At 41.4% G+C, this 25853-nt stretch overlaps 1 protein-coding gene across 2 annotated transcripts in view; it reads right to left on the reverse strand.

The window, feature by feature from the left end:
• LOC137084064 (NACHT, LRR and PYD domains-containing protein 3-like) overlaps window positions 1-25853 on the reverse strand; it is a 52493-nt gene that overhangs the window by 5298 nt on the left and 21342 nt on the right. The window contains exons 4-5 of one of the 2 annotated variants that reach the window (XM_067449994.1): window positions 21479-21652; window positions 11707-11880 (exon numbers count right to left, since the gene is read on the reverse strand). In XM_067449994.1, coding sequence (XP_067306095.1) covers window positions 11707-11880; window positions 21479-21652 — 348 coding nt within the window. The remainder of the gene's footprint in view (window positions 1-11706; window positions 11881-21478; window positions 21653-25853) is intronic. The other variant, XM_067449995.1, reaches the window with a different exon arrangement.

A 25853-nucleotide genomic window follows, 5' to 3' on the forward strand; every position in this document is an offset into this window, starting at 1 on the left:
AAAGCTACATAAGCTCCTATTGAGAATCAAGAGAGTTTTTTTATGTCACCATTATGGCGATTAGTGTTTTCTTTAGTTGGGCAGTTTGATGACTTTTTAATGTTAATGTTTCTCTCATTGCTGTATCTGGGTTTGTTATGGCAAGAAAAGCAGAGAAAACACGATCAGATGCTTTTGGCCGCTTGATGATCAGAATATGATCATTGTGTAGTGGCTTAATTCACCAATCTTATACCTGAGTATGAGCAATATACTATTAACCTTGTTTTATTCTAGAAAAGATCCATCACAGTTTTAACCAGAAAAGTTAAATACGTTTTATAACAGACTGTACACTAAGCACTTTGAACTCCTGCAAGCTTTTCTCACACACAGATATAAAGATTCAGCCTAAGAATCTCAACAATGGTGACATGCTTCCTGCCATAATGCATTCTGGGGGCATCATGCAAAACTCAGAAATATTAGATGAGTATAAATATAGATGAGTATTGACAGTACAATATACTTGTGTATTTTACATAAAAAATAAGTGGTTCTAGTAAGTAAATATTACTTAGAATACCCCGAGTAAATATTACAAGCACTTTTTGTGTGGAAAAAGTTGCCTAGCTTTTTTTAAGTAAATGTGACTCCAAATTTTTTTCAGTGTAGGAAATGTATGGTTTTTAAAGCTTTTTCACAGTTATAGCGCCACCTATTGTCCGATCTCTTTAAAAACATCGCATGCTTCATCAGCATGTTATGCCACATGTACCCAACAATTTTCGTGAAGTTTTGAGTTTTCCCTGAGGATTTATAGGCTTTTGAGTGTATTTTGCCACGCCTCTTTTTGAAATGGCCCTGTTATAGCCATTCAAATGCAAAAGTTCAACTTTTTTTGATAGTTATTGATCTAAAGAGTCCAAAGAAATGTCCTAGACTGGTTTGGTTCTGATCGGGCAAAAAACCAGGGACAAGTTCACAAAAGTAGGTTTTTAACATAATTACAAATATTTAATTAACGATTTGATTGACAGCAATGGCCCCAGAGGCAAAGTTGTTCACCATGAGGAGATCTGTTATATGATATGCAATATTTTGCGGATGTGTGCAACACCACCTGATTACAGAGCCATAAACATAATAGGTGCTCAAATTTCATTGCCCTATGGTGGTCATGTTTTTTGAGATACGCCAATGTCCTCATAGACCTAAATGGTAGCTAGGGCCAAGACACCGCACACCAATTTTCAAGTCAATCGGACTAGTGGTCGTGTGGTTATAGCCGTTTTTGTGGTTTTTTCATGTTATAGCGCCACCAAGTGGACAATCATCGCAATTTTTTTCAAGTGACCGGAGTATGAGCTCATAGACATGTGACCCAACTTTTGCGAAAATATCTCTTTCCATGCACAAGTTATAGTCATTTTCGTAAAAGTGGCCCCCGACCAGTTGAACATTTTGGTTCCACTTAGCGACCAAGAATTGGAAAATTGATTTTTTTCCATAATTATTAAAAGTCTCCCTCCAAAGAACATTTCTACAGTGGTTTGGTTCCAATCAGGGAAAAGATGTGGGAGAAGTTTACAAAAGTAGGTTTTTCAAAAAAAACAAAATATCTCGAAACTGGCGCCTGAAGGGCGAGGCAATCCGAGGCATGCGTTTTGTCCGTCCCGAGCCAAGGATTCCAACGATATAAGACACTTGAGCCCACGCCTAACGGTTAAGGAGTTACGAGCCATTTCGTACTTTTGCTCGCTGTAGCGCCCCCGTCAGGCCGATCGGGGCGTGCCTCGGTGGCGTAGGTAGTCGGTGTGAGTACCACCAGCCCTGAAAGTTTCAAGTCTCTGCGACTTACGGTTTGGTCTGCCCGATCAGTTTTAGATGGAGAATGATGCATCATGGGAAAATTAACAATAACAATAGGGTTTCAGCCCTTCAGGCTTGAACCCCTAATAAAAAGGGCATAAAAAGAGCCTTAAAAAGCCTATAAAAAAAACAACGATAGGGTCTGAGAACTTGATTTTCGGGCTGCTGGTTACAAAAACTTTATCAAGCGTTTTGACATGCCCATCGGGGGGGAAAAATGTCGATTTTCATATTTTCAGCTCATTTATCATGCGAATGTGGTGCTTTTTTTAACCTTTAAAACTGTAAAACCTCTACCGATGGCCCGATCTCCGTAAAAGTTTGCACGCTTCTTTGGGATAATATGGCGCACGTCCTCAGCCGATTTGGTGAAGTTTTGCGCAGAGCAGACCCTTTTTCGGTCATTTAAAGGTCGTTTTGCACAGAATAATATGGAGCATTTTTCCCCTTTATAAGAGTTGAAGCACCACTAAAGTCTGCCAGCTTCTTTAGCATCACGTGACGCATGCGCACGCTTGATTTGGTGACGCTGTATGCAAATCAGGCAGGAAGAGGGCCGCTTTCAGCCATTGAACGGGATTTTCCATAGAAATGCATCATTTTGACAGCTTTTTAGTTGCTATATAAAGAGCCTTTAAATGACCGAAAAAGGGTCTGCTCTGCGCAAAACTTCACCAAATCGGCTGAGGACGTGCGCCATATTATCCCAAAGAAGCGTGCAAACTTTTACGGAGATCGGGCCATCGGTAGAGGTTTTACAGTTTTAAAGGTTAAAAAAAGCACCACATTCGCATGATAAATGAGCTGAAAATATGAAAATCGACATTTTTCCCCCCCGATGGGCATGTCAAAACGCTTGATAAAGTTTTTGTAACCAGCAGCCCGAAAATCAAGCGTTTTGACATGCTTATATGGCGCACGTCCTCAGCCGATTTGGTGAAGTTTTGCGCAGAGCAGACCCTTTTTCGGTCATTTAAAGGTCGTTTTGCACAGAATAATATGGAGCATTTTTCCCCTTTATAAGAGTTGAAGCACCACTAAAGTCTGCCAGCTTCTTTAGCATCACGTGACGCATGCGCACGCTTGATTTGGTGACGCTGTATGCAAATCAGGCAGGAAGAGGGCCGCTTTCAGCCATTGAATGGGATTTTCCATAGAAATGCATCATTTTGACAGCTTTTTAGTTGCTATAGCGCCACCGAGTGGCGGTCCGCCGTGTCCTTTTTCACGCAGCCACAGAGTGAGCTCTTACATAGGCGTGCTGAGTTTGGTGACAATATCTCGTTCCGTTGACGAGTAATAGCCAATTGAGTAAAAGGGGCCCCTCCCACCTCAAACGTTTTGGCGGCCCTTAGGGACTGTGAACCCAAATTTGCACTTTTTTTTACTAATTATTGACATTCAGACTCCAGAGAATCTGGCTGCGCTGGTTTGGTTCCGGTCGGGCCAAAAACCTAGGACTAGTTCGCAAAAGTAGGTTTTTGGAAAATGCCAAAATTCCCGAAATTTTTCCCAGGGTGACGAGGCAATCCGAGGCATGCGTTTTGTCCGCCCCAATTCAAGGATTCCAACGATATAAGACACTTGAGCCCACGCCTAACGGTTAAGGAGTTATGAGCCGTTTCGTACTTTTGCTCGCTGTAGCGCCCCCGTCAGGCCGATCGGGGCGTGCCTCGGTGGCGTAGGTAGTCGGTGTGAGTACCACCAGCCCTGAAAGTTTCAAGTCTCTGCGACTTATGGTTTGGTCTGCCCGATCAGTTTTAGATGGAGAATGATGCATCATGGGAAAATTAACAATAACAATAGGGTTTCAGCCCTTCAGGCTTGAACCCCTAATGACTGCGGTCCCTTTAAGACTAACGGACGCATGGATCCTAAACACTGTTCCTGTTACCAGGGCCAGATTTACCAACGGGCCGATTGGGCCGGTGCCCGGGGGCCTCCGACCTCTAGGGGGCCTCCAAGCCTCATCCTTTTTTTTTTACTTTATTACTGGATTAAATAAAATAAAAAAAATCATTAGTAAGTGTGTTAACAATCATATATTTGCACACACATACAAAAAAAAACAATCATGATCAGCATTTTGGCTGTGTCTGATGATGACAATGATGAGTCATCAGCATAACTGTTGACAGCGGCAAGACAGGCGGTAGAAGTCGAAGATAGACGTGAAAAAACAACCAGCATGGTTAAAAAACGGAAGCAGCGGAGCTACAAAATGGAAAGCTAAAAGGGAGAAGGATAGCAGTGAGGATTTAAATAGGAGTACTATTCTAACCATCTCCACTTTTTTCAAAATTCACTTTTTTTCTGAAAGCGGCAGAGACCCGGCGTTGACGTGTAGATTAACGTACATTACCTGTTTGACAGCCTCAAGAAATGTTGGCCTATCAATTACTTTTTCCCTTTATTAAAAACCCTGATTATTATAGATGCCCGGATCGGCACAGAAGCCTTCCATCTGCGTCCACAGAGTCCGACCCACCTAAATATTTTATTTTTCTGATTTCTCCACTTGTCTGTCCCCGTTATGATGTTGCTTTTTAAATCACGTAACCCTGGCAGCTATGATGAGGTATTTCCCTGAGATGTAGGCTATATAATAAATGTTGTGAAATAAATGCATAATATAGCATTAACACTACTTTAGTATTGCAATGATACAGCACAGCACCAAGCGCGCTTCTCATCGGAGCTGCCTCAGCGGTTTGTCACCGCGACGCTCATCAAAATATTACCATATAGCCTACATTTGAGATGACCAATCAAATCAAAGTAGGCGGGCTTTACATTCACAGAAGATACTTAGCGCGAATTTCATAATTCAGGTGATTCTTAATGTATTTTCTTCTAATGTAACATATTTTGTCAATGTGAGGGGAAAATAAACATTAATGAACGTGATTTCATCAGATTAGGCAGAATGTGAATTTTTGACTGTCTCAGTTTGTGTAAATCCACTTGGGGTTCAGAGTATTTATTTTTTCCCACATTAATTTCCCACGTCTATAGTAGCTACAATTACGTGGTTTTGTTTCAGCAATACAGTCTATACTTTTTTCTTGATTTACCCTGAAATAATGGAAGTGAAATGTGACAACCTGCCCCATAGGTGGAGTATGTGGTGTAACATGAGCATATGACAGATTAAAATGTTATCTGATATAGGCTAATAGAAGAAAAGAAAAAAACTAAAATATTTTGTCAATACAAATTCTAATTTAAAAAGAAATAAAGTTAAGTTTGACAACAAACACATCGTAAAATGCAGCTATACAACATAGTTCAAAACATATTAATACTTTCTAAACATTGACTCAGTGTTTATCCACCTTTTGCTTATGGTTTCTCAATTTATAAAAGTATAGAATATCATTTTTTAATATTTTTGGGGCCTTCAAACGTCTTAAAAATGCACATATGTTGATCAGAAAAATCTAAATTTTCTCGGGGGAGTATTCCCCGAACAGGGCCGGCTCTAGCTCTTTGGTTGCCCTAGGCGAGATGGAGTTTTGCGCCCCCCACCCCTCCACCCCACCCCACTCACTTTTATCGTCTCTATTCTAATTCAGCACGTCTGTTTTCCTAGGCCTACCCCTAACCGAGAAGCACTTATTATTAAACACATTTGACGCTTTATTTCCACTTTTCAAACATTTTCTCACTTTTTATTGAAAATAAATGCCTTTCCGATCTGATATGTGATGGGAAAAGGGAATAGAGTTGAGATTCTCTACCCGAGCCCGAGCCTGACCCGAACCGACCCGCGGGCCGGGTCGGGCTGAGATTTCCCTGCACTATCCTCGGGTCGGGTAGGGCCGGGCCAGTGATCAAGTGTTTGTTTTTTTAATCATTAGCCTACTTTACTAGTCTAATTGGGTGGGCAGAAAGCTATGCTATAATCAGAAATGATATATACATATTTAGCAAAGTAAGAACTAATACAACAACTAAGAAACAAATGTGTAGGCTACTAAGTTGCAAAAGTCAGGATTAGTGTAGAAATGCGCGTTAAACTCACAGCTCGAGCAGTGATGGAGCGCAGCATTATAAACAGAAACGCTCTGAGTCAAGAGCTGCTCGCGTGAACACTGCACTTTGCTTAATTAAATATCTTCGAATCGTTTCTTTTAAAAGTGGACATTTCAAGTTTTCTATACGCATATTTCTCATGTCTGTGAGGCAAGTAGCTGCTGAGTTTCGGTTTATTTATGAGACGCGCGCTCCAGTTCATGAGATGAAATGAAAGCAATCACTCCCACGACTTCACCTCGCGATTGTCTGCTATTTGCTTTTTATTTATTAAATCCAGGCAATTGGCCCAAGAAACCTTTTTTTAAAATTAAGATACAATTTAAACAAAACGAAATAAATGCTTTCTACAAAACAAAACTTAATATTAAACTAAATATAACCACCAAAATCATTTCTGACCCACTCGCATCTTTTCACTTATCATAATCAGATGAAATGTAAAAATAATATTATAATATTTAAACAAATATGAAGGAAAAAACACATTGTTTAATGGCTACAACAAAGTAAGCTACAGATAAATGTCTGAGCTGGATTTGAGCAAACATCAGTTTACCGGTGAGCGGATCATGAGCGCGCGCTGCGGATTATTGAGCGGAGTCAAGTCAGCTTTATTTATAGCCTATAGCGCTTTTACAATGATGATTGTTTCAAAGCAGCTTCAAAGTGTTAAACATGAAAATAGTGCAACAAAATGTTATTCGGCTGTACAGTCGCTGAGGAGAAAACTGAAAACTAAATGTAGTTTTATCATGAGCCTCACCAGTCCGCTTCGCTGCGCTTTGCTCATTACAGGCTCGTTCTCGTCAAAACGGCCACATATTGAACAAAGGTCGGGTTTAAATCGGGCTTCCAAAATTCTGCGCCCAGGGGCCTCTGCTTTCTAAATCCGTGCCTGCCTGTTACTCGTTCTTCCTGAACTGTTTGCGACTGTGTTTACGTTAATACTCTTCCAGATGTGCACTGATCATTCTTTGAGTGTATTTGACCAATAATAAGCTGGAAAAAGAAGCAAATGTTTGCACTTGTATCAGTTCAGAGGCGGCTTTATTACGGTAGGCTGTGTGTGTGTGTGTGTGTGCGCTTCAGATGTGAGCACGAAATCTGCGGGGATTAGTAGAATTAATTTATGTGCAATCCCGCGCGAAATTCAGACCGATCACACACTAACACACTGTCATGAGGAAAAAGTCCAGCAGAACACGCGTTCGCCGTGCTCAGAGGTTAACCGGGCTGAGTGAGAATATGCCGGTGTGTGTCAGCTCGCTTTCGGTCGGAGAGAGCGCAGCTGGTATCGATACTGTAAAAACTGAGAATCGCATCGTTTCAGATATTCCAGTATCGATACATATCGAAATATCAATATTTTTGACAACACTAGTGTGTGTATGTGACTGTTGGTGTGTGTGTGTGGCTGTGTGTGTATGTATGTGACTGTGTGTGTCGTGTGTGTGTGTCGTGTGTGTGTGTGTGTGTGTGTGTGTGTGTGTGTGTGTGTGTGTGAGAATGTGTGAGAGTTGTGAATGTTTGTGACTGTGTGTGTGTTCGTAAGGGTCTTTGTGAGTTTGTGAGTGTATGTGTATGTGACTGTGTGTCTGTGAGAGTATTTGTGAGTGTGTGAATGTGTGTGTGAGTGTGTGTGAGTGTGAGTGTGTGTGTGTTTGTGAGTGAGTGTGTTTGTGACTGTGTGTGTGTCTGTGTATGTTACTGTGTTATGTGTGTGTTGTGTGTGTGTGTGTGTATGTGACTATGTGAGAGTTTGTGAGTGTGTGTGTGTTCGTGAGTGAGTGTGTCTGTGTGTATGTGACTTATGTGTGTGTGAATGTGTGTCTGTCTGTGTGCGTGTGTGTGTGACTGTATGTGTGTTCGTGAGTGTGTTTGTCTGTGTGTGTGACTGTGTGTCTATGTATGTGACTGTGTTGTGTGTGTGTGTGTGAGAGTGAGTGAGTGAGTGAGTGAGTGAGTGAGAAAGCGACTGTGTATGTGTATCTGTGTGTGTGTGTATGTGTATGACCGTGTGTGTGTGTGTAAAGTTTGGATACTATTTCATGTTGTTGCAAGAAGTCTCTTACGCTCATCAAGCCTGCATTTATTTAATCAAAAATACAGAATAAAATAGTGTTCTTTTTAACTTTTTATTAATCAGAAAATCTTGAAGAGTATCACAGCAGGTTATAAATAAATATTAAGCAGCGCATCGGTTTCCAACATTGACATTAAATCATAATTTTAGAATGATTCCTGAAGGATCATGTGACACTGAAGACTGGAGTAATGATGATAAATTCAGCTTTGATCACAGGAATAAATTATATTTTAAAGTCTATTAAAATAGAAAACCATTATTGGATTAATATTTCACAATATTGCTGTTTTTGATCAAATAAATGCAGGCTTAATGAGCATAAGAGACTTCTTTCATAATGCTGCATAATTATCAACACTGGTAATATAATAAAGTCCTTTCACCATTTGGCCAGCCTCCTCTTCACACAATCGGCCTGTAGGTGGCGCTGGGCTTCATTAACTTTGACAGATTCATCAAATAGTAAACGCTGCATCAAAAATACAAGTAATACTACTTACCATTAATGCGACTTTTGGTGCTGCGTGGTTTTGTGCGGTGCTTTTTTTGGCAGTTAACATCCTGTCAGCGATGAAATTTGATTTATTACATTTTCAACCGATTTGTTTCAACTTGTTTTGCCAGATCACGATTGGTTGGTGTAACGTTATTATACATGACAAACTGCCATTTATGAAATATATAAGAGAGATTTTTAATTTAAATCGACACATTAGCTTTAATTTTTTCTGATGAAAAAAAATGTTTGTTTTATTTTCCCCCGTAAAGCCACAGACACTCTCTGAAAGAACCATATATGACAAGAGAGCCGTTTCCGAACAGACTGTGGAAAATCAGCCGGTAAAACGCACGCAACCTATAGCAACGCGTCACGGCAACGCCCCAGACCGACTGATATGGAAAATAAACAGATATTTCCGACTTTTGAGCCGTTCGTTACTATTGTACAGATTGTCATGTTATTATAAGTCAAATTTATTTTGTTTCATTGACCACAAATATTATCATTAATATTTGTCTTAAAGGGGCACTTTTGATTTATTTTGAAAAAGGGCAGGGGCTCGAGCACCCAAAGCCAGTGTGGGGCAGTGTGTGTGTGTGTGTGTGTGTGTGATGTGTAAATTTAGTTTGTTAGTGTGTGTGTGGTGTGTGTATGCATGTGTGTGTCTGACTTTCTGTGTATGTGTATCTGTGTGAGTGACTGTGTATGTGCATTTGAGTGTGTGTTTGTGTGTGAGTGAGTGTGTATGTATGTGTGTGTGACAGTGTGTGTGTGTGTGTGTGTGTGTGTGACAGTGTGTGTGTGACAGTGTGTGTGTGTGTGTGTGTGTCAGAGTTTGTACTAGGGATTGGCGATTTGGCCTAGAATCAGGGGCGTAGAAAACTTTTCAAAAGTGCGGGGATGGATGTGGTTTGTTTGTTAACGATGAATAAAATAACAGAAGGATACAAAACGAATAACATACAATAAAGTGACCAGATTCCTGAAGTGGAAACCTGGGACATTTCCTATTCGAGTGGTCCAAATACCACTGAAAATCTAATTTGTTATTATCTATTAATTGAAAAACAGGGACAATATTTGTTTGAATGTTTTTTGGTGTTGTGGCCTCCCTATATTATTATTAACATTAATAATCTTTATGATTTAGTTTGATTATGATATGATGATTTTTGATGATGCGTTGCAGTCAGTTGCAGCTCGTGGCTCTAAGTTTCACGGGTAGATTGCGTCATCAACACACATTATCGCAATAGTGTAATAGAAGTAAAATCTCTATCATAGGCTAATTTTGTATTGTTTATATTGCATATTATTCATATCGCCCATTACTAGTTTGTACACATCTCCATGGTTTATTGAACTGTTGGGCCGGTTTCACACTGCACGTGTTATCAGGGCGTAAGCAGCCCGTGTTTTTTTCGGCGCCCATGTTAACAGATTAGAGCATTCACACCGCACGCAGAGGCGTCGCAGGAGCAGAAGAGGCAGTGCCGCGATCGTTTCAGAGCACAGTCTATTTTTGCCGCGCTGCTCACGCTGAATTAAAGCCACAGCGCATAGTTCTTGATAAAACTGACCTGGTTAACATGAATAATTACAAATTTCAGCATAAAATCATGAAGTGAAGTGTTCTGTGAGTTTCATTATCACCACATGACATCCTGCGCTGTGAAAAAATAAATTAAATGCATGAAAGCACATCACTGCCAAAAGTTTCTGCCCAAACTTCAACGGGCCATTTAAATGATTAAACCCAGAGGCATATCTTAACTTTAAGGTTACTTTTATCATGTGAACTATATACAGCATGTTATATGCATGTGTTTTTGGGACAGAGGGGAAAACGGTCGCATTTGCAGCATATATGATGCGCTGACCATCATGAATCAAAGCACGAGAATGACAGAGTCGGAGGAGAACACCGGAAAATGTGACAGAATGGACAATACTCGTCTGTATTTGCATTACACGAGCTGCGGTTCAGCTGCGCGAGACAAACGCTACCAGTGTGAATGACCAACGGGAGCGCGCGGCTCCTGCTCTCCATACGCACTGCTTCTGCCCTGCCAACGCACTGCTAACGCGTGAGACACAACTTTCCAAAGACTCATCAATATTATTTTACAATACAAATGCCTTACAATGGGGTCAAATGCGATCAGAGATGATGTTTTCTGTTTGACCGTCAATCAGAGATGTTTCAGTCAGTCTGAGATGATATTAGGGTTTCCAAATTTTGCAAAAATGTTGATGGATTGGTGATGGACACTATTATCAGCTATTATCATATTTCTTTTACAACAACAGCAAAAGTCGTCAGAAGCCATTGGAACATCTTCCTCGAAATCACAAATACAACACAAAAGAATTGCTGTCTCAGATGTTTCTCCATTCTGCCATCGTCATCTCCTTCATCGCTCTGATTGGTTTTAGGTCTATCCAATTGCGACCAGAGGCATTTGAGAAACGTCTGTTGGTGACGGCCCTTTGGAAATGATTTGTCTATGAAGCTTTGCCAGACCATAGCTCAGTTACTACTGGTTTTAGCCAGGCTAAAGGGATGCAAGTTATTTGACCTTTGAACTGTTGTGGACTCATTTCCCCTCAGAGGAGTGCTTTAATGGCGCGCTTGCACAGTTTTCAAAACGTCCACAAGATTTATCTGAGCATCCGATATTACAAAAGCGATCCCCAATAATGGGAAAATGCTTACATATCAGGGAAAATACTGGGAAACCGATATATTGGTCAATTACTGTGATTAATTATTCGATTAATCTTCAAAATAATCGACCGAATACTCGATTACTAAAATAACCGTTAGTGACAGCTCTAAATGTGACAATAGTTTGATTCCTCTTTTCAATTTTGTTACTTTATGAATACATTAAATGATAAAATTCACAGTGTGATGCGCAGGTGATGCTCATTTGCAATCCCTCCACCGGCCTCACACCGTCCTCTCACGGCTCTCGCCCGCCCTGCTCGTCACACACAGAGACTCAGTTTCATATCAGAGTCACGTATGATCTTACCACTAGGGCTGAACGATATGGACAAAATTGAATATCTTGATTTTCATGCCAGATATCTCGATATCGATACAATACGATATGACTACGTGTTTGGTGAAAACCAAGCATTTCTCAGAAAAATTTAAAGATGTAAGCCTACATTTCAAAAATTTGTGTCAGAAAAATTAAGCCTTTTGCAGGTACGATCTTACCTCAGTGTCTCCAGTTTACAGAGAGGATTCTCCAGCACAGCAGAGAGCAGCTTCACTCCTGAGTCTCCTAGATTATTCAGAGTCAGATTCAGATCTCTCAGGTGTGAGGGGTTTGATCTCAGAGCTGAAGCCAGAGCAGCACAACCTTCATCTGTGACACCACAGCTCATCAACCTGTAGAGAACAATGACACACATTAAGTCTATCTCCAAAGCTAAACATGAGCACTTACACTAAATAAACAACACAATGCTGTCAATATGAAATATATATAAATACTCATTAGTTCACGTTGTTAAAATACATCAGTTAGGATTAGAGGAGAGAATATACAGTTTGTTCAGTAAAACAACATTATTTCTGTGGAAAGACCCATAAAACATGGAAACCCAATGTGTGTAAGAAAGTGTGTGTGTGTGAGAGAGAGAGAGAGAGAAAGTGTGTGTGTGTGTGTCAGTGTGTGTGTGTGTGTGTGTGTGTGTGTGTGTGTGTGTGTGTGTGTGTGTGTGTGTGTGTGTGTGTGTGTATGTGTGTGTGTGTGTGTGTGTGTGTGTGTGTGTGAATGTATGCGTGTGTGTGTGAATGTATGTGTGCGTGTTTGTGAGTAAGTGTCTTTATGAGTGTGTGTTTGTGTGTGTGTGTGTGTGAGAGTGTGTTGTCTGTTGTGTGTGTGGGGGGGCATATTTTCGTGACATATGAGGACACAAATGTGTATAATGCCATGGGTATGACACAGGTATTACAGGAGAGGGTGAAATATGAGGACATTACCGCAGAATGTTTCCTGCGATGGGTAGGTTTAGGGGTAGTGTGTGTGTGTGTGTGTGTGTGTGTGTGTGTGATGGGTAGGTTTAGTGGCAGGGGCAATGTAAGGGGATAGAAATTACGGTTTGTACAGTATAAAAACCATTACGCCTATGGAATGTCCCCACATTTCACAAAAACAAACGTGTGTGTGTGTGTGTGTGTGTGTGTGTGTGTGTGTGTTTGTGTGTATGTGAGTGTGTGTGCATGTCTGTTTGTGCGCGCATGTGTGTGTATGTGACTGTGTGTGTGAGACTGTGTGTGTGTGTGTGTGTGTGTGTTTGTGTGTTTGAGAGTGGGTGTTTGTGTGTGTGTGTGTGTGTGTGTGTGTGTGTGTGTGTGCATATGTGACTGTGTGTCTGTGTTGTGTGTGTGTGTGTGTGTGTGTGTGCGTGTGAGTTTGTGAGTGTTTGTGAGTGTGTGTCCCTGAGTGAGTGAGTGTGTATGTATGTGACTGTGTATGTGTGTGTTGTGTGTGTGTGTTATGTGAGTTTGTGATTGTGTGTGCATGTTTGTTAGTGTGTGTGTGTGTGTGTGTGCCCATGTCTGTGTGTGTGCGTGTGTAAGTTTGTGAGTGTGTGTATGTGACTGTGTGTGTGTGTATATGTATGTGACTGTGTGTGTGTCTGTGTGTGAGTGTGTGTATGTGACTTATGTGTGTGAGGGTGTGTTTGTTCATGAGTGAGTGTGTTTGAAAGTGGGTGTGTGAGTTTGTGAGTGTTTGTGAGTGTGTGTATATGTATGTGACTGTGTGTGTGTATATGTATGTGACTGTGTGTGTGTCTGTGTGTGAGTGTGTGTATGTGACTTATGTGTGTGTGAGTGCGTGTTTGTGAGTGTGTGAGCATGTGTATGTGACTGTGTTTGTGTGACTGTGTGTGTGTGCTTGTTTTTGTGAAATATGAGGACACAAATGTGTATAATGCCATGGGTATGACACAGGTATTACAGGAGAGGGTGAAATATGAGGACATTACCCATGTCCCCACTTTTCAAAAGGCTTATAAATCATACAGGAGGAGTTTTCTAGAGAAAGTAAAAATGCAGAATGTGTATTTACATTTAATATTGCTGTTTAATAAAACTATTCAAGTGTAAATCAGTTCATAATTTTACTAAAACATACAAAATAATGTGGAATCTAGTTACAGGTCCAGTCGGCATAATCGGTCTTGGACGGCTCTCTTACTGCTGAACATTTGGACTGTTACTGACGCTGGAGTTTGGATTGTTCTGGGTTACCGTTTGCCTTTCCGGACTGCTTTCTGCTGTGAACACCTGCCTGTTTCTGATCGTGAGTTGGGATGTCTCTGTTGGTTTTGTTTGCTCCTCGTCTGACTATCCTGCTTGTCTGACACTGATTCTCGCCTCATGATTTGGATTTGATTGTCCTGGATTCTGACCTCCTGCCGGCCTGACCATTCTCTTCAGTTCTGAGCTGTTTTGGGGTCTTGCGGTTTGGACTGTCTTTATTATTGTTTCAATAAATTGAAGTTAAGCATTCTTCTGCTTTTGGGTCCTCCTTCCTCAGATCGTCACAAGTAGTAAAATGTTCAAGAGGAGTTCATCCATTAGATATTTTAAATAACCAACGACAGCGTTTAATGATTTGTAAGCGGTTGTAAAGAGTGCGTCTCAATTTATATTATATTATTTATTTCAACAGTGTTGTTGTGTAAAACTATATGATTACTTTGATACTTTTAGAAACAAATATTATTGCCCCATTCTCTCAGTGAGTGTGTGTGTGTGACTGTTATATGTGTGTGAGTGTGTGTTTGTGAGTGTGGTTGCATGTGTATGTGTCTGTGTGTTGTGTGTGTGTGTGTTTGTTAGTGTTTTTGAGTGTGTGTTCGTGAGTGAGTGAGTGAGTGAGTGAGTGAGTGAGTGTGTATGTGTCTGTGTGTGAGTGTGTGTCTGTGTTTGTGAGTGTCTGTTTGTGAGGCCATGTCTACACTAATCCGGATACATTTAAAAACGCTCCGCGTCCACACTATCATTTTCAATCATTTTTCCGTTTTCACAGTCCACACTACGGCGCCAAGACGGCGTTTTCAAATGTATCCGCTTTGGAGAGCGTTTTCAAAACGATACGTTTTCATTGACTTAAAACGCTGCCTCAGTGTGGACGGAAGGCCAAAACGGAGAGAAAAATATACCTTTTCAAATGAAAACGTACTGAGTTTGTGTGTGTGTGTGTGTGTGTGTGTGTGTGTGTGTGTGTGTGTGTGTGCGCGCATGTCTTTGTGTGTGTGTTAGTGTTGTCACGATACCAAAATTATGACTTCGATACGATACCAGACTAAATATCGATATATCGATACTAAATCGATACCACAGTAAAAAAAGAAAAAAGAAAAAAGATAAGATGCTTAATATGACAACAGAACTTGTTATTATTGTTATTTTTTACTAAAAATTAATGTGGCCAGCATGTTCCTTAGGGTTGGGCATCGTTTTGATGTGAACAATTATTGATCAATTACTATTAAAATTATCTCAATGTATTTTTTACAATGGGGTAATTGTGTTGCAATAGCTTACACACAGCACAAGAAAGCTGGATTTCAAATGGTACATTGAATTGAAAGAACAAATAAACAGATTACAAACAATAGCACAAATAAATGCAATAGAATAGAAGATACAAATTAAATTTTCAGGTAGGTCTAACATTCAGATAAGAAACTGAATAAAAAAATGCATAGTAATTACATTTAAAACAACATTGGATAATGTTCTTTGTATAAAATTCAATAGTCTACAGATGAAACTATTAAAGTTACACAAGTTGATCAGTCAAGAGCAGTTGACCGTTTGTCTTTTTGTAGTTTGAATAACAAATGACTGCGGTCCCTTTAAGACTAACGGACGCATGGATCCTAAACACTGTTCCTGTTACCAGGGCCAGATTTACCAACGGGCCGATTGGGCCGGTGCCCGGGGGCCTCCGACCTCTAGGGGGCCTCCAAGCCTCATCCTTTATTTTTTCTTTTCTTTTTTACTTTATTATTGGATTAAATAAAATAAAAAAAAATCATTAGTAAGTGTGTTAACAATCATATATTTGCACACACATAAAAAAAAAATCATGATCAGCTTTTTGGCTGTGTCTGATGATGACAATGATGAGTCATCAGCATAACTGTTGACATCGGCAAGACAGGCGGTAGAAGTCGAAGATAGACATGAAAAAACAACCAACATGGTTAAAAAACAGAAGCAGCGGAGCCACAGAATGGAAAGCTCAAAGGGAGAAGGATAGCAGTGAGGATTTAAATAGGAGTACTATTCTAACCATCTCCACTTTTTTCAAAATTCACTTTTTTTCTGAAAGCGGCAGAGACCCGGCGTTGACGTGTAGATTAACGTACATTACCTGTTTGACAGCCTCAAGAAATGTTGGCCTATCAATTAGTTTTTCCCTTTATTAAAAACCCTGATTATTATAGATGCCCGGATCGGCACAGAAGCCTTCCATCTGCGTCCACAGAGTCCGACCCACCTAAATATTTTATTTTTCTGATTTCTCCACTTGTCTGTCCCCGTTATGATGTTGCTTTTTAAATCACGTAACCCTAGGCAGCTATGATGAGGTATTTCCCTGAGATGTAGGCTATATAATAAATGTTGTGAAATAAATGCATAATATAACATTAACACTACTTTAGTATTGCAATGATACAGCACAGCACCAAGCGCGCTTCTCATCGGAGCTGCCTCAGCGGTTTGTCGCCGCGGCGCTCATCTAAATATTACCATATAGCCTACATTTGAGATGACCAATCAAATCAAAGTAGGCGGGCTTTACATTCACAGAAGATACTTAGCGCGAATTTCATAATTCAGGTGATTCATAATGTATTTTTTTCTAATGTAACATTTTGTCAATGTGAGTGGAAAATAAACATTAATGAACGTGATTTCATCAGATTAGGCAGAATGTGAATTTTTGACTGTCTCAGTTTGTGTAAATCCACTTGGGGTTCAGAGTATTTATTTTTTCCCACATTAATTTCCCACGTCTATAGTAGCTACAATTACGTGGTTTTGTTTCAGCAATACAGTCTATACTTTTTTCTTGATTTACCCTGAAATAATGGAAGTGAAATGTGACAACCTGCCCCATAGGTGGAGTATGTGGTGTAACATGAGCATATGACAGATTAAAATGTTATCTGATATAGGCTAATAGAAAGAAAAGAAAAAAACTAAAATATTTTGTCAATACAAATTCTAATTTAAAAAGAAATAAAGTTAAGTTTGACAACAAACACATCGTAAAATGCAGCTATAGAACAAAGTTCAAAACATATTAATACTTTCTGAACATTGACTCAGTGTTTATCCACCTTTTGCTTATGGTTTCTCAATTTATAGAAGTGTAGAATATCATTTTTATAATTTTTTTGGGGCCTTCAAACGTCTTAAAAATGCACATATGTTGATCAGAAAAATCTAAATTTTCTCGGGGGAGTATTCCCCGAACAGGGCCGGCTCTAGCTCTTTGGTTGCCCTAAGCGAGATAGAGAATTTCAATTTCATGTGCATACTACAGACAATGACAACAAACAACAATAAATAACATTAATCAAAATACAAATATATAATATTACTAATATATTATAATGATAATCATCATCTCATAATTTATGTACATGCTTCACTTAAAACATTTTTCACCACATTCAAGTCCTACCAAACGCCTGTGCAAGATGCATGCAGTCTTTTCTGCAAGTAGGAAACCACAGCTGGAAACTACAGCTCCCAGAATGCCCCGCAGCAAACCAGGAAGTACAGCGTTACGTTAGACAAAACCTGATCGGGACCTCCCTAGAAAATATAGCTTCCATATAAGCTATTACAGTATATCAGTCAGTCATTTTTATTAGGTTAAACAGTGACTTGATACATGGGCGTCAGTATGGTTTGAAATGTGCTGGGGACAGAGACGCATTCAGAAGTGCATTTTCAGAAGTGCTGGGTACAATGATGGATTAATTTTTTTCTCTATTTCGCACGGGTCATGTTTTGAAAGACGATGTCCTGTAGCTGACTAATGTAAATTAATAAAAATGTATACAAAAATCCATATATCTTTTCATTTAATTATAAATTTCATAGTAATTCATTAGAAATTAGTAAAGAAAACTAAAACCAGTGTGAAATAAATGCTTTTAACTAGATTTGGCTGAGCGCAGGCGGTGAGGTGTGTGTGCTACTCGCGTGTGTGCGGATTGCGGGTGAATAAAACTATTTGCGGGACTCCCGCAAAATAGGAATATCTAAAAATAAAACATCTAGAAACAAATAAATTGTTATTCATCTATTGCACAAAACCAAAAAGAACAACTAAAACGAAATAAAAAAAGATTTACAGGCGCACGCAGGCAAAGTATAACATGTTTTTGCTGCATTGTGCGATGTAACCAATATGTGTTTATTTCTGGAACGTTATGGCCAAACAGATGTATTTAAGATCCACTCAAAGGAGTTTTTTGCGCAGTGCTGAATTCTATATGCTGACAAATCGTCTGATTATAGCAAAGAAAGTGTTGACATTTTGGAAGATTCATTGTACAGTCATTTTTATTGATTACAGAGCTTTGTGAGATCACAATAAACTGAGATATCTTCTTTGGAATTATGAAGGGGGCACCCTTTGCGCGTATTCTGCCACGCCAACCCACGCATGCACACGCTTGCTTTTACATTAAATTACTTGAAATAGTGTCATGGACGTACTACAGAGAAAAACTATTTATACTTTTATGCGGACGGGAGCGGGACAAAACATGAATGTTGCGGGCTGGAGCGGGAGAAGGTTAAGAGAAGGTATAACATAAAATCCGTCCCGCAGAGGGTCTTTACTTGGAAACACCACAGTGGTGCAGTGCTCACGCTGAATGGCACGAAATGTTGGCTATTACTGACTATTTAATCTCAGCTGTGTAACTTCTTATATATTAGGTTGGCTATTTTATTTTGATAATGAACTGACTGCGATGTTTGCAGTGCTGGAATATGTGCGAGCGCGAGGCGGCCGCGCGAACGAGCAGAGGAAACAAATAAAATCTGTCATTTTGGTCATACAGATAATAAGAGAAATACATTGTTCAAAATTGCAAAGTGTTTACTTGCATTGTGCTATTGTAAAATAAAGAAAACACGATTTGCTTTCCGTCGTGGGTTTCCATTCCGTGAACTTGTTTGGAGGAGCGCCGCCTCACGATAATGAAAAAAATTCAGTGGCAACGCAACTGTCTTGCGTTGAAGAATTTCTTTCTTTCTTTCTTTCTTTCAACAAAAAAAAAAAAGGTTTTCAACAAAAAAAGTGGTGGGTACAAAATGACTCATGACGAAATCTGGTGGGTACGTGTCCCCCCGTCCCCCCTGTAATCGACGCCTTTGACTTGATAACGTTTTTAAATTAAGGCCCACCCACAATTGGTCTAGCCCATCCAAAACTGGAATCCTGCCGCCGTGCCTGGTGTAAGGGCATAGAAAATACGGTTTGTACAGTATAAAAACCATTACGCCTATGGAATGTCCCCACATTTCACAAAAACAAACGTGTGTGTCTTTCTGTCTGTGTGTGTGTATGTGTATCTGTGTGTGTGTATGTAATCAATGTTACATTGTACAGATCGCACATTTATAGTTGTAAATGCGAGTATGTGAGTGAGTGTGTGTGTGTGTGTATATGAGTGAGTGAGAGTGTGTGTGTGTGTGTGCGAGTTTGTTAGTGTGTGTGTGGTGTGTGTATGTATGTGTGTGTCTGAGTTTCTGTATATGTGTATCTGTGTGAGTGACTGTGTATGTGCATTTGAGTGTGTGTGTGTGTGTGTGTGTGTGCGCGTTTGTGTGTGAGTGAGTGTGTATGTATGTGTGTTTGACAGTGTGTGTGTGTGTGTGTGTGTGTGTGTGTGTGTGTGTGTCAGAGTTTGTACTAGGGATTGGCGATTTGGCCTAGAATCAGGGGCGTAGAAAACTTTTCAAAAGTGCGGGGATGGATGTGGTTTGTTTGTTAACGGTGAATAAAATAACAGAAGGATACAAAACAAATAACATTCAATAAAGTGACCAGATTCCTGAAGTGGAAACCGGGGACATTTCCTATTCGAGTGGTCCAAATACCACTGAAAATCTAATTTGTTATTATCTATTAATTGAAAAACAGGGACAATATTTGTTTTTTGATAATGCGTTGCAGTCAGCTGCAGCTCGTGGCTCTAAGTTTCACGGGTAGATTGCGTCATCAACACACATTATCGCAATAGTGCAATAGAAGTAAAATCTCTATCGTAGGCTAATTTTGTATTGTTTATATTGCATATTATTCATATCGCCCATTACTAGTTTGTACACATCTCCATGGTTTATTGAACTGTTAGGCCGGTTTCACACTGCACGTGTTATCAGGGCGTAAGCAGCCCGTGTTTTTTCCGGCGCCCATGTTAACAGATTAGAGCATTCACACCGCACGCAGAGGCGTCGCAGGAGCAGAAGAGGCAGTGCCGTGATCGTTTCAGAGCAGAGTCTATTTTTGCCGCGCTGCTCACGCTGAATTAAAGCCACAGTGCATAGTTCTTGATAAAACTGACCTGGTTAACATGAATAATTACACATTTCAGCATAAAATCATGAAGTGAAGTGTTCTGTGAGTTTCATTATCACCACATGACATCCTGCGCTGTGAAAAAATAAATGAAATGAAAAGATTCTGCCCAAACTTCAACGGGCCATTTAAATGATTAAACCCAGAGGCATATCTTAACTTTAAGGTTACTTTTATCATGTGAACTATATACAGCATGTTATATGCATGTGTTTTTGGGACAGAGGGGAAAACGGTCGCATTTGCAGAAAAAGACTCATCAATATTATTTTACAATACAAATGCCTTACAATGGGGGCAAATGCGATCAGAGATGATGTTTTCTGTTTGACCGTCAATCAGAGATGTTTCAGTCAGTCTGACATGATATTAGGGTTTCCAAATTTTGCAAAAACATTGGTGATGGACACTATTATCAGCTATTATCATATTTCTTTTACAACAACAGCAAAAGTCGTCAGAAGCCATTGGAACATCTTCCTCGAAATCACAAATACAACACAAAAGAATTGCTGTCTCAGATGTTTCTCCACTCTGCCATCGTCATCTCCTTCATCGCTCTGATTGGTTTTAGGTCTATTCAATTACGACCAGAGGCATTTGAGCAACGTCTGTTGGTGACGGCCCTTTGGAAATGATTTGTCTATGAAGCTTTGCCAGACCATAGCTCAGTTACTACTGGTTTTAGCCAGGCTAAAGGGATGCAAGTTATTTGACCTTTGAACTGTTGTGGACTCATTTCCCCTCAGATGAGTGCTTTAATGGCGCGCTTGCACAGTTTTCAAAACGTCCACAAGATTTATCTGAGCATCCAATATTACAAAAGCGATCCCCAATAATGGGAAAATGCCTTAATATCGGGGAAAATACTGGGAAACCGATATATTGGTCAATTACTGTGATTAATTACTCGATTAATCTTCAAAATAATTGACCGAATACTCGATTAGTGACAGCTCTAAATGTAACAACAGTTTGAGTCCTCTTTTCAATTTTGTTACTTTATGAATACATTAAATTATAAAATTAACAGTGTGATGCGCAGGTGATGCTCATTTGCAATCCCTCCACCGGCCTCACACCGTCCTCTCACGGCTCTCGCCCGCCCTGCTAGTCACACACAGAGACTCAGTTTCATATCAGTCACGTATGATCTTACCACTAGGGCTGAACGATATGGACAAAATTGAATATCTTGATTTTCATGCCAGATATCTCGATATCGATACAATACGATATGACTACGTGTTTGGTGAAAACCAAGCATTTCTCAGAAAAATTTTAAGATGTGAGCCTACATTTCAAAAATTTGTGTCAGAAAAATTAAGCCTTTTGCAGGTACGATCTTACCTCAGTGTCTCCAGTTTACAGAGAGGATTCTCCAGCACAGCAGAGAGCAGCTTCACTCCTGAGTCTCCTAGATTATTCTCAGACAGATTCAGTTCTCTCAGGTGTGAGGGGTTTGATCTCAGAGCTGAAGCCAGAGCAGCACAACCTTCATCTGTGACACCACAGCTCCTCAACCTGTAGAGAACAATGACACACATTAAGTCTATCTCCAAAGCTAAACATGACCACTTACACTAAATAAATAAATAAACACAATGCTGTCAATATGAAATATATATAAATGCTCATTAGTTCACGTTGTTTTTTTCTTATTTTTTGCTGGTGAAAATTACAGGAGTGCATATGGTGTGTGATATGAACTATAAACTATTAATACAATAATCATTGTTTATCATAATTGACTGTCTTCAATATAAAATTTTGACAATATATGCAATATATAGTTCCCTTTCAGTCGGTCACGTTCGACATACGTCAGAACTGAACCGACGAATTGGGATCTGCCCTCAGAGACCTATCCACTTCGAGTGTATAAAAACGAGCCAATCGGAGATTGGCATGTGATCCACACATTCCACGCTCCGCCCCGCAGCGCGGGTATAAATAGGAAGTGGAATGGTAGATCAAATGCTTTCAACTTCGGAGCCGAACAGTTCATTGCTGTTTCCACGAAGAGTGTTTAAGACTGAGTCTTGGAGAAAGGAAGGAACTGCCAGTGCGGGTGTTATAGCGCTTCTCAGCGAGAGACCGACCATCGTTGCAATCGTTTGCATTCACTAAAGAGCTTCCATTGTTGGTTCGCTGGGCGTTTTCCCCTTTGAGTGTCACACGCAGGCTTGCACTGTGGACTGCGTGCTGACCGCGGTCATCTCCCTGAGTGCTTCAGCACATCTAAAAGAGCAGTTTTTCCATTCTAAAAGAGCAACACGGTTTGACCCTGTGTCTTTTTCAAGATGTCATTCAAACCGTGCATTCCTGGAATGCAATTGTTTCCTGTCCTCATTGACGGCCACGATCGCATGTGAAATTGCGATCGTGGGTGATTCATGTTCTCGCAGAAGAACATGGTCACGTCGGCGCGTTGTTCGTCTCACCCTTTCTCATAAAAGGCTTGAGTGTTCAGCGCCGTGTGCCGTCGAGCGGCCGGCTGATAGCGGTGGTTGTCACAGCAACCGACGCGCGTCAGTCGGTGCTCTAGATGCGCGGCCGAGACTATGAAACCTCTATGTACTGAAGTGGAACCTGTTCGTTGAGTGGTGCTCTCCCCGCCGGGAAGACTCCCGAAGGTGTTCGATTGGTGTTGTGCTTTCCTTCCTGCAAGACGGGTTGGAGCGAAGGCTGTCTCCCTCCACCCTCAAAGTGTACGTCGCCGCAATAGCGGCGTATCACGACGCAGTCGAAGGTAAGTCCGTGGGAAGGCACGACCTAATCGTCAGGTTCCTCAGAGGTGCGAGGAGACTAAATCCTCCTCGTCCATCCTCGATACCCTCTTGGGACTTGGCTCTAGTGCTCAGAGCACTTCAGAGCCCTCCCTTCGAGCCTTTGGAGTCCATTGAGATTAAAATCCTGTCAATGAAGACAGTGCTCTTGACTGCTTTGGCCTCGATCAAGAGGGTAGGGGACCTGCACGCACTTTCGGTCAGCGAATCGTGCCTAGAGTTCGGGCCTGGTAACTCTCACGTTGTCCTGAGACCCAGGCCCGGATACATGCCCAAGGTTCCTACCACTCCCTTCCGGGACCAGGTGGTGAACCTGCAAGCGCTGCCTTCGGAGGAGGCAGACCCAGCCCTGGCTTTGTTGTGTCCGGTCCGCGCTCTTCGCGCTTACATTGACCGGACTCAAAGCTTTCGGACCTCAGAGCAACTCTTCGTCTGTTACGGAGTCTAGCAGAAGGGAAAGGCTGTCTCCAAGCAGAGGTTAGCCCACGGCATAGTGGATGCTATAGTCTTGGCTTACCAGTCCCAAGACGTGCCTTGCCCGTTCGGTGTAAGAGCACACTCCACTAGGAGTGTTGCTTCTTCCTGGGTGCTGGCTCAAGGCGCCTCGCTGACAGACATTTGTAGAGCTGCGGGCTGGGCGACACCTAACACGTTCGCTAGATTTTATAGCTTACGTATAGAGCCAGTATCTTCCCGCATCCTCGCCCCTGGTGGCCAGGAGCGCTAAGTTCCCGTTCTAAGTGTCGGCTTGCAACGCCACTCCCGCCCTCCGGGCCGGATACGTGCGTTTATTGTCTCCAGTTGTGTTCCCCGGGAAACCGGCTAACCCTGTCGAGCTCCTCCGTCAACCCATGCGGTGTCAGACGTTGCGGACCGTCTGACGCTAGGCCTGCACCCGTATGCTTGTGGAACGTGGTTGTAGGCTGGGTTCCATATGTAGCGGTTCCCTCACGGCAACCCCATATGTGTATTCGTCCACGGTATCAGCTACCCTTCGGGCTAGCCCCGTGTCTTTCCCTTGACAGAGCCCGCTCTGTCGTCTCTGGGCGTGTTCTTTCCCCCCTACAATTAGGTTGGAACCACCCCAGAGACTGCCATATGTTGCACTACCCTGCCAGGTTAGTCCTTATGTGTATTCCGCCACCACTCCTTCCCTGAAGGACGTGGCCCCGCAGCGCGAAGAACACGCTTCCCAGCGGTCTATGGTCACTCTAAGTGGGTCTTGCAGAACAGCAGTGACTGACCTCCCTGCTTGGAGCCCTGACTTCCGTTCCATAATAGACGGTCCAGTGCGCTCAAGCAGGACGCTGGAAGGGCCAGCATCCTGGCGTTTTCCAAAGGGATCCCAATTCGTCGGTTCAGTTCTGACGTACGTCGAACGTGACCGACTGAAAGGGAACGTCTCGGTTACGTATGTAACCCTCGTTCCCTGAAGGAGGGAACGGAGATGTACGTCCCGTCGCCAGGAGCTGTGCTTCGGCTAGGAGCCCAGTCACGGATTCGGCTCCTCAGTTGAAAAAAGCATTTGATCTACCATTCCACTTCCTATTTATACCCGCGCTGCGGGGCGGAGCGTGGAATGTGTGGATCACATGCCAATCTCCGATTGGCTCGTTTTTATACACTCGAAGTGGATAGGTCTCTGAGGGCAGATCCCAATTCGTCGGTTCAGTTCTGACGTACGTCTCCGTTCCCTCCTTCAGGGAACGAGGGTTACATACGTAACAGAGACGTTCTTTTCTCCAAGGCTCAGCTTTACTGTATAAATAATCCAAACATGTAAATTCTGTCATCATGACCTCACACGTCGTTTCATTTAATTTCAAACACAAGTGAAGATATTTTTATGAAAGCTGAGAGATTTCTGTCCCTCCATTTAAAGTCCATTCCTCCTAAACTTAAATGTAGTGATCGACCGATATTGATTTTTTTTTATAACCGATTATTTGTGTGTTTATGTGTCGATAACCGACATAGAACCAATATTTATTTATTGTGTTATTTCAGTTTTTTACAATTATAGCATCAGCACTGAAAAACTGAACTGGACTTATTTAAACACTTGTAATTCTTGCACTCCCTTACATACAGAACAAAAGACACTTCCACATTAAAAAAAATAGTCTGAAAGAATGATTTTTTTTAAATACAGTGCAAAGTCTTTTTATTAATAATAATAATTTGTTACATTTATATAGCCCTTTTCTAGACACTCAAAGCACTTTACATATAGAAGGGGGAATCTCCTCAACCACCACCAATGTGCAGCACCACCTGGATGATGCGACGGCAGCCACATTACGCCAGAGCGCCCACCACACACACACACCAGCTGATTGGTGGAGAGGAAACAGAGTGATTAAGCCAATCAGGATATGGGGATTATTAGGAGGCCATGATGGACAGGGGCCAATGGGCAAATTTGGCCAGAATGCCCGGGTACACCCCTACTCTTTATCAAAGGACATCCTGGGATTTTTAACGACCACAGAGAGTCGGGACCTCGGTTTAACGTCTCATCTGAAGGACGGTGCTCTTTGTCAGTATAGTGTCCCCATCGCGATACTGGGGTGTTAGGACCCACACAGACCACAGGGTGAGCGCCCCCTGCTGGCCTCAATAACACCTCTACCAGCAGCTCCTGGTTTTCCCAGTTGGTCTCCCATCCAGGTACTGACCAGGCTCAGCCCTGCTGTCTTGGGCTACAGGGTGATATAGCTGCTTTATAACCTGTTAAGCTGAATTCCAACTTTTGAAAAAATCCTAAGAAATGCATACTCAGACTAAAACAAATGCAGTTTGTGAATCCTTTGCACTAAAAGCATAAGTATGGTCTCATTTGAAAGCAGACACCTGGCAGTTTACAGTTTTAAATCAGGGCCGTTTCTAGCCTTTCTGGCACCCTAGGCAAGAGTCATATGCCAGTTTCATTTGTT

Source organism: Pseudorasbora parva, chromosome 8, assembly GCF_024679245.1.
Source record: "Pseudorasbora parva isolate DD20220531a chromosome 8, ASM2467924v1, whole genome shotgun sequence".
NCBI classification, from domain to species: Eukaryota; Metazoa; Chordata; class Actinopteri; order Cypriniformes; family Gobionidae; genus Pseudorasbora; species Pseudorasbora parva.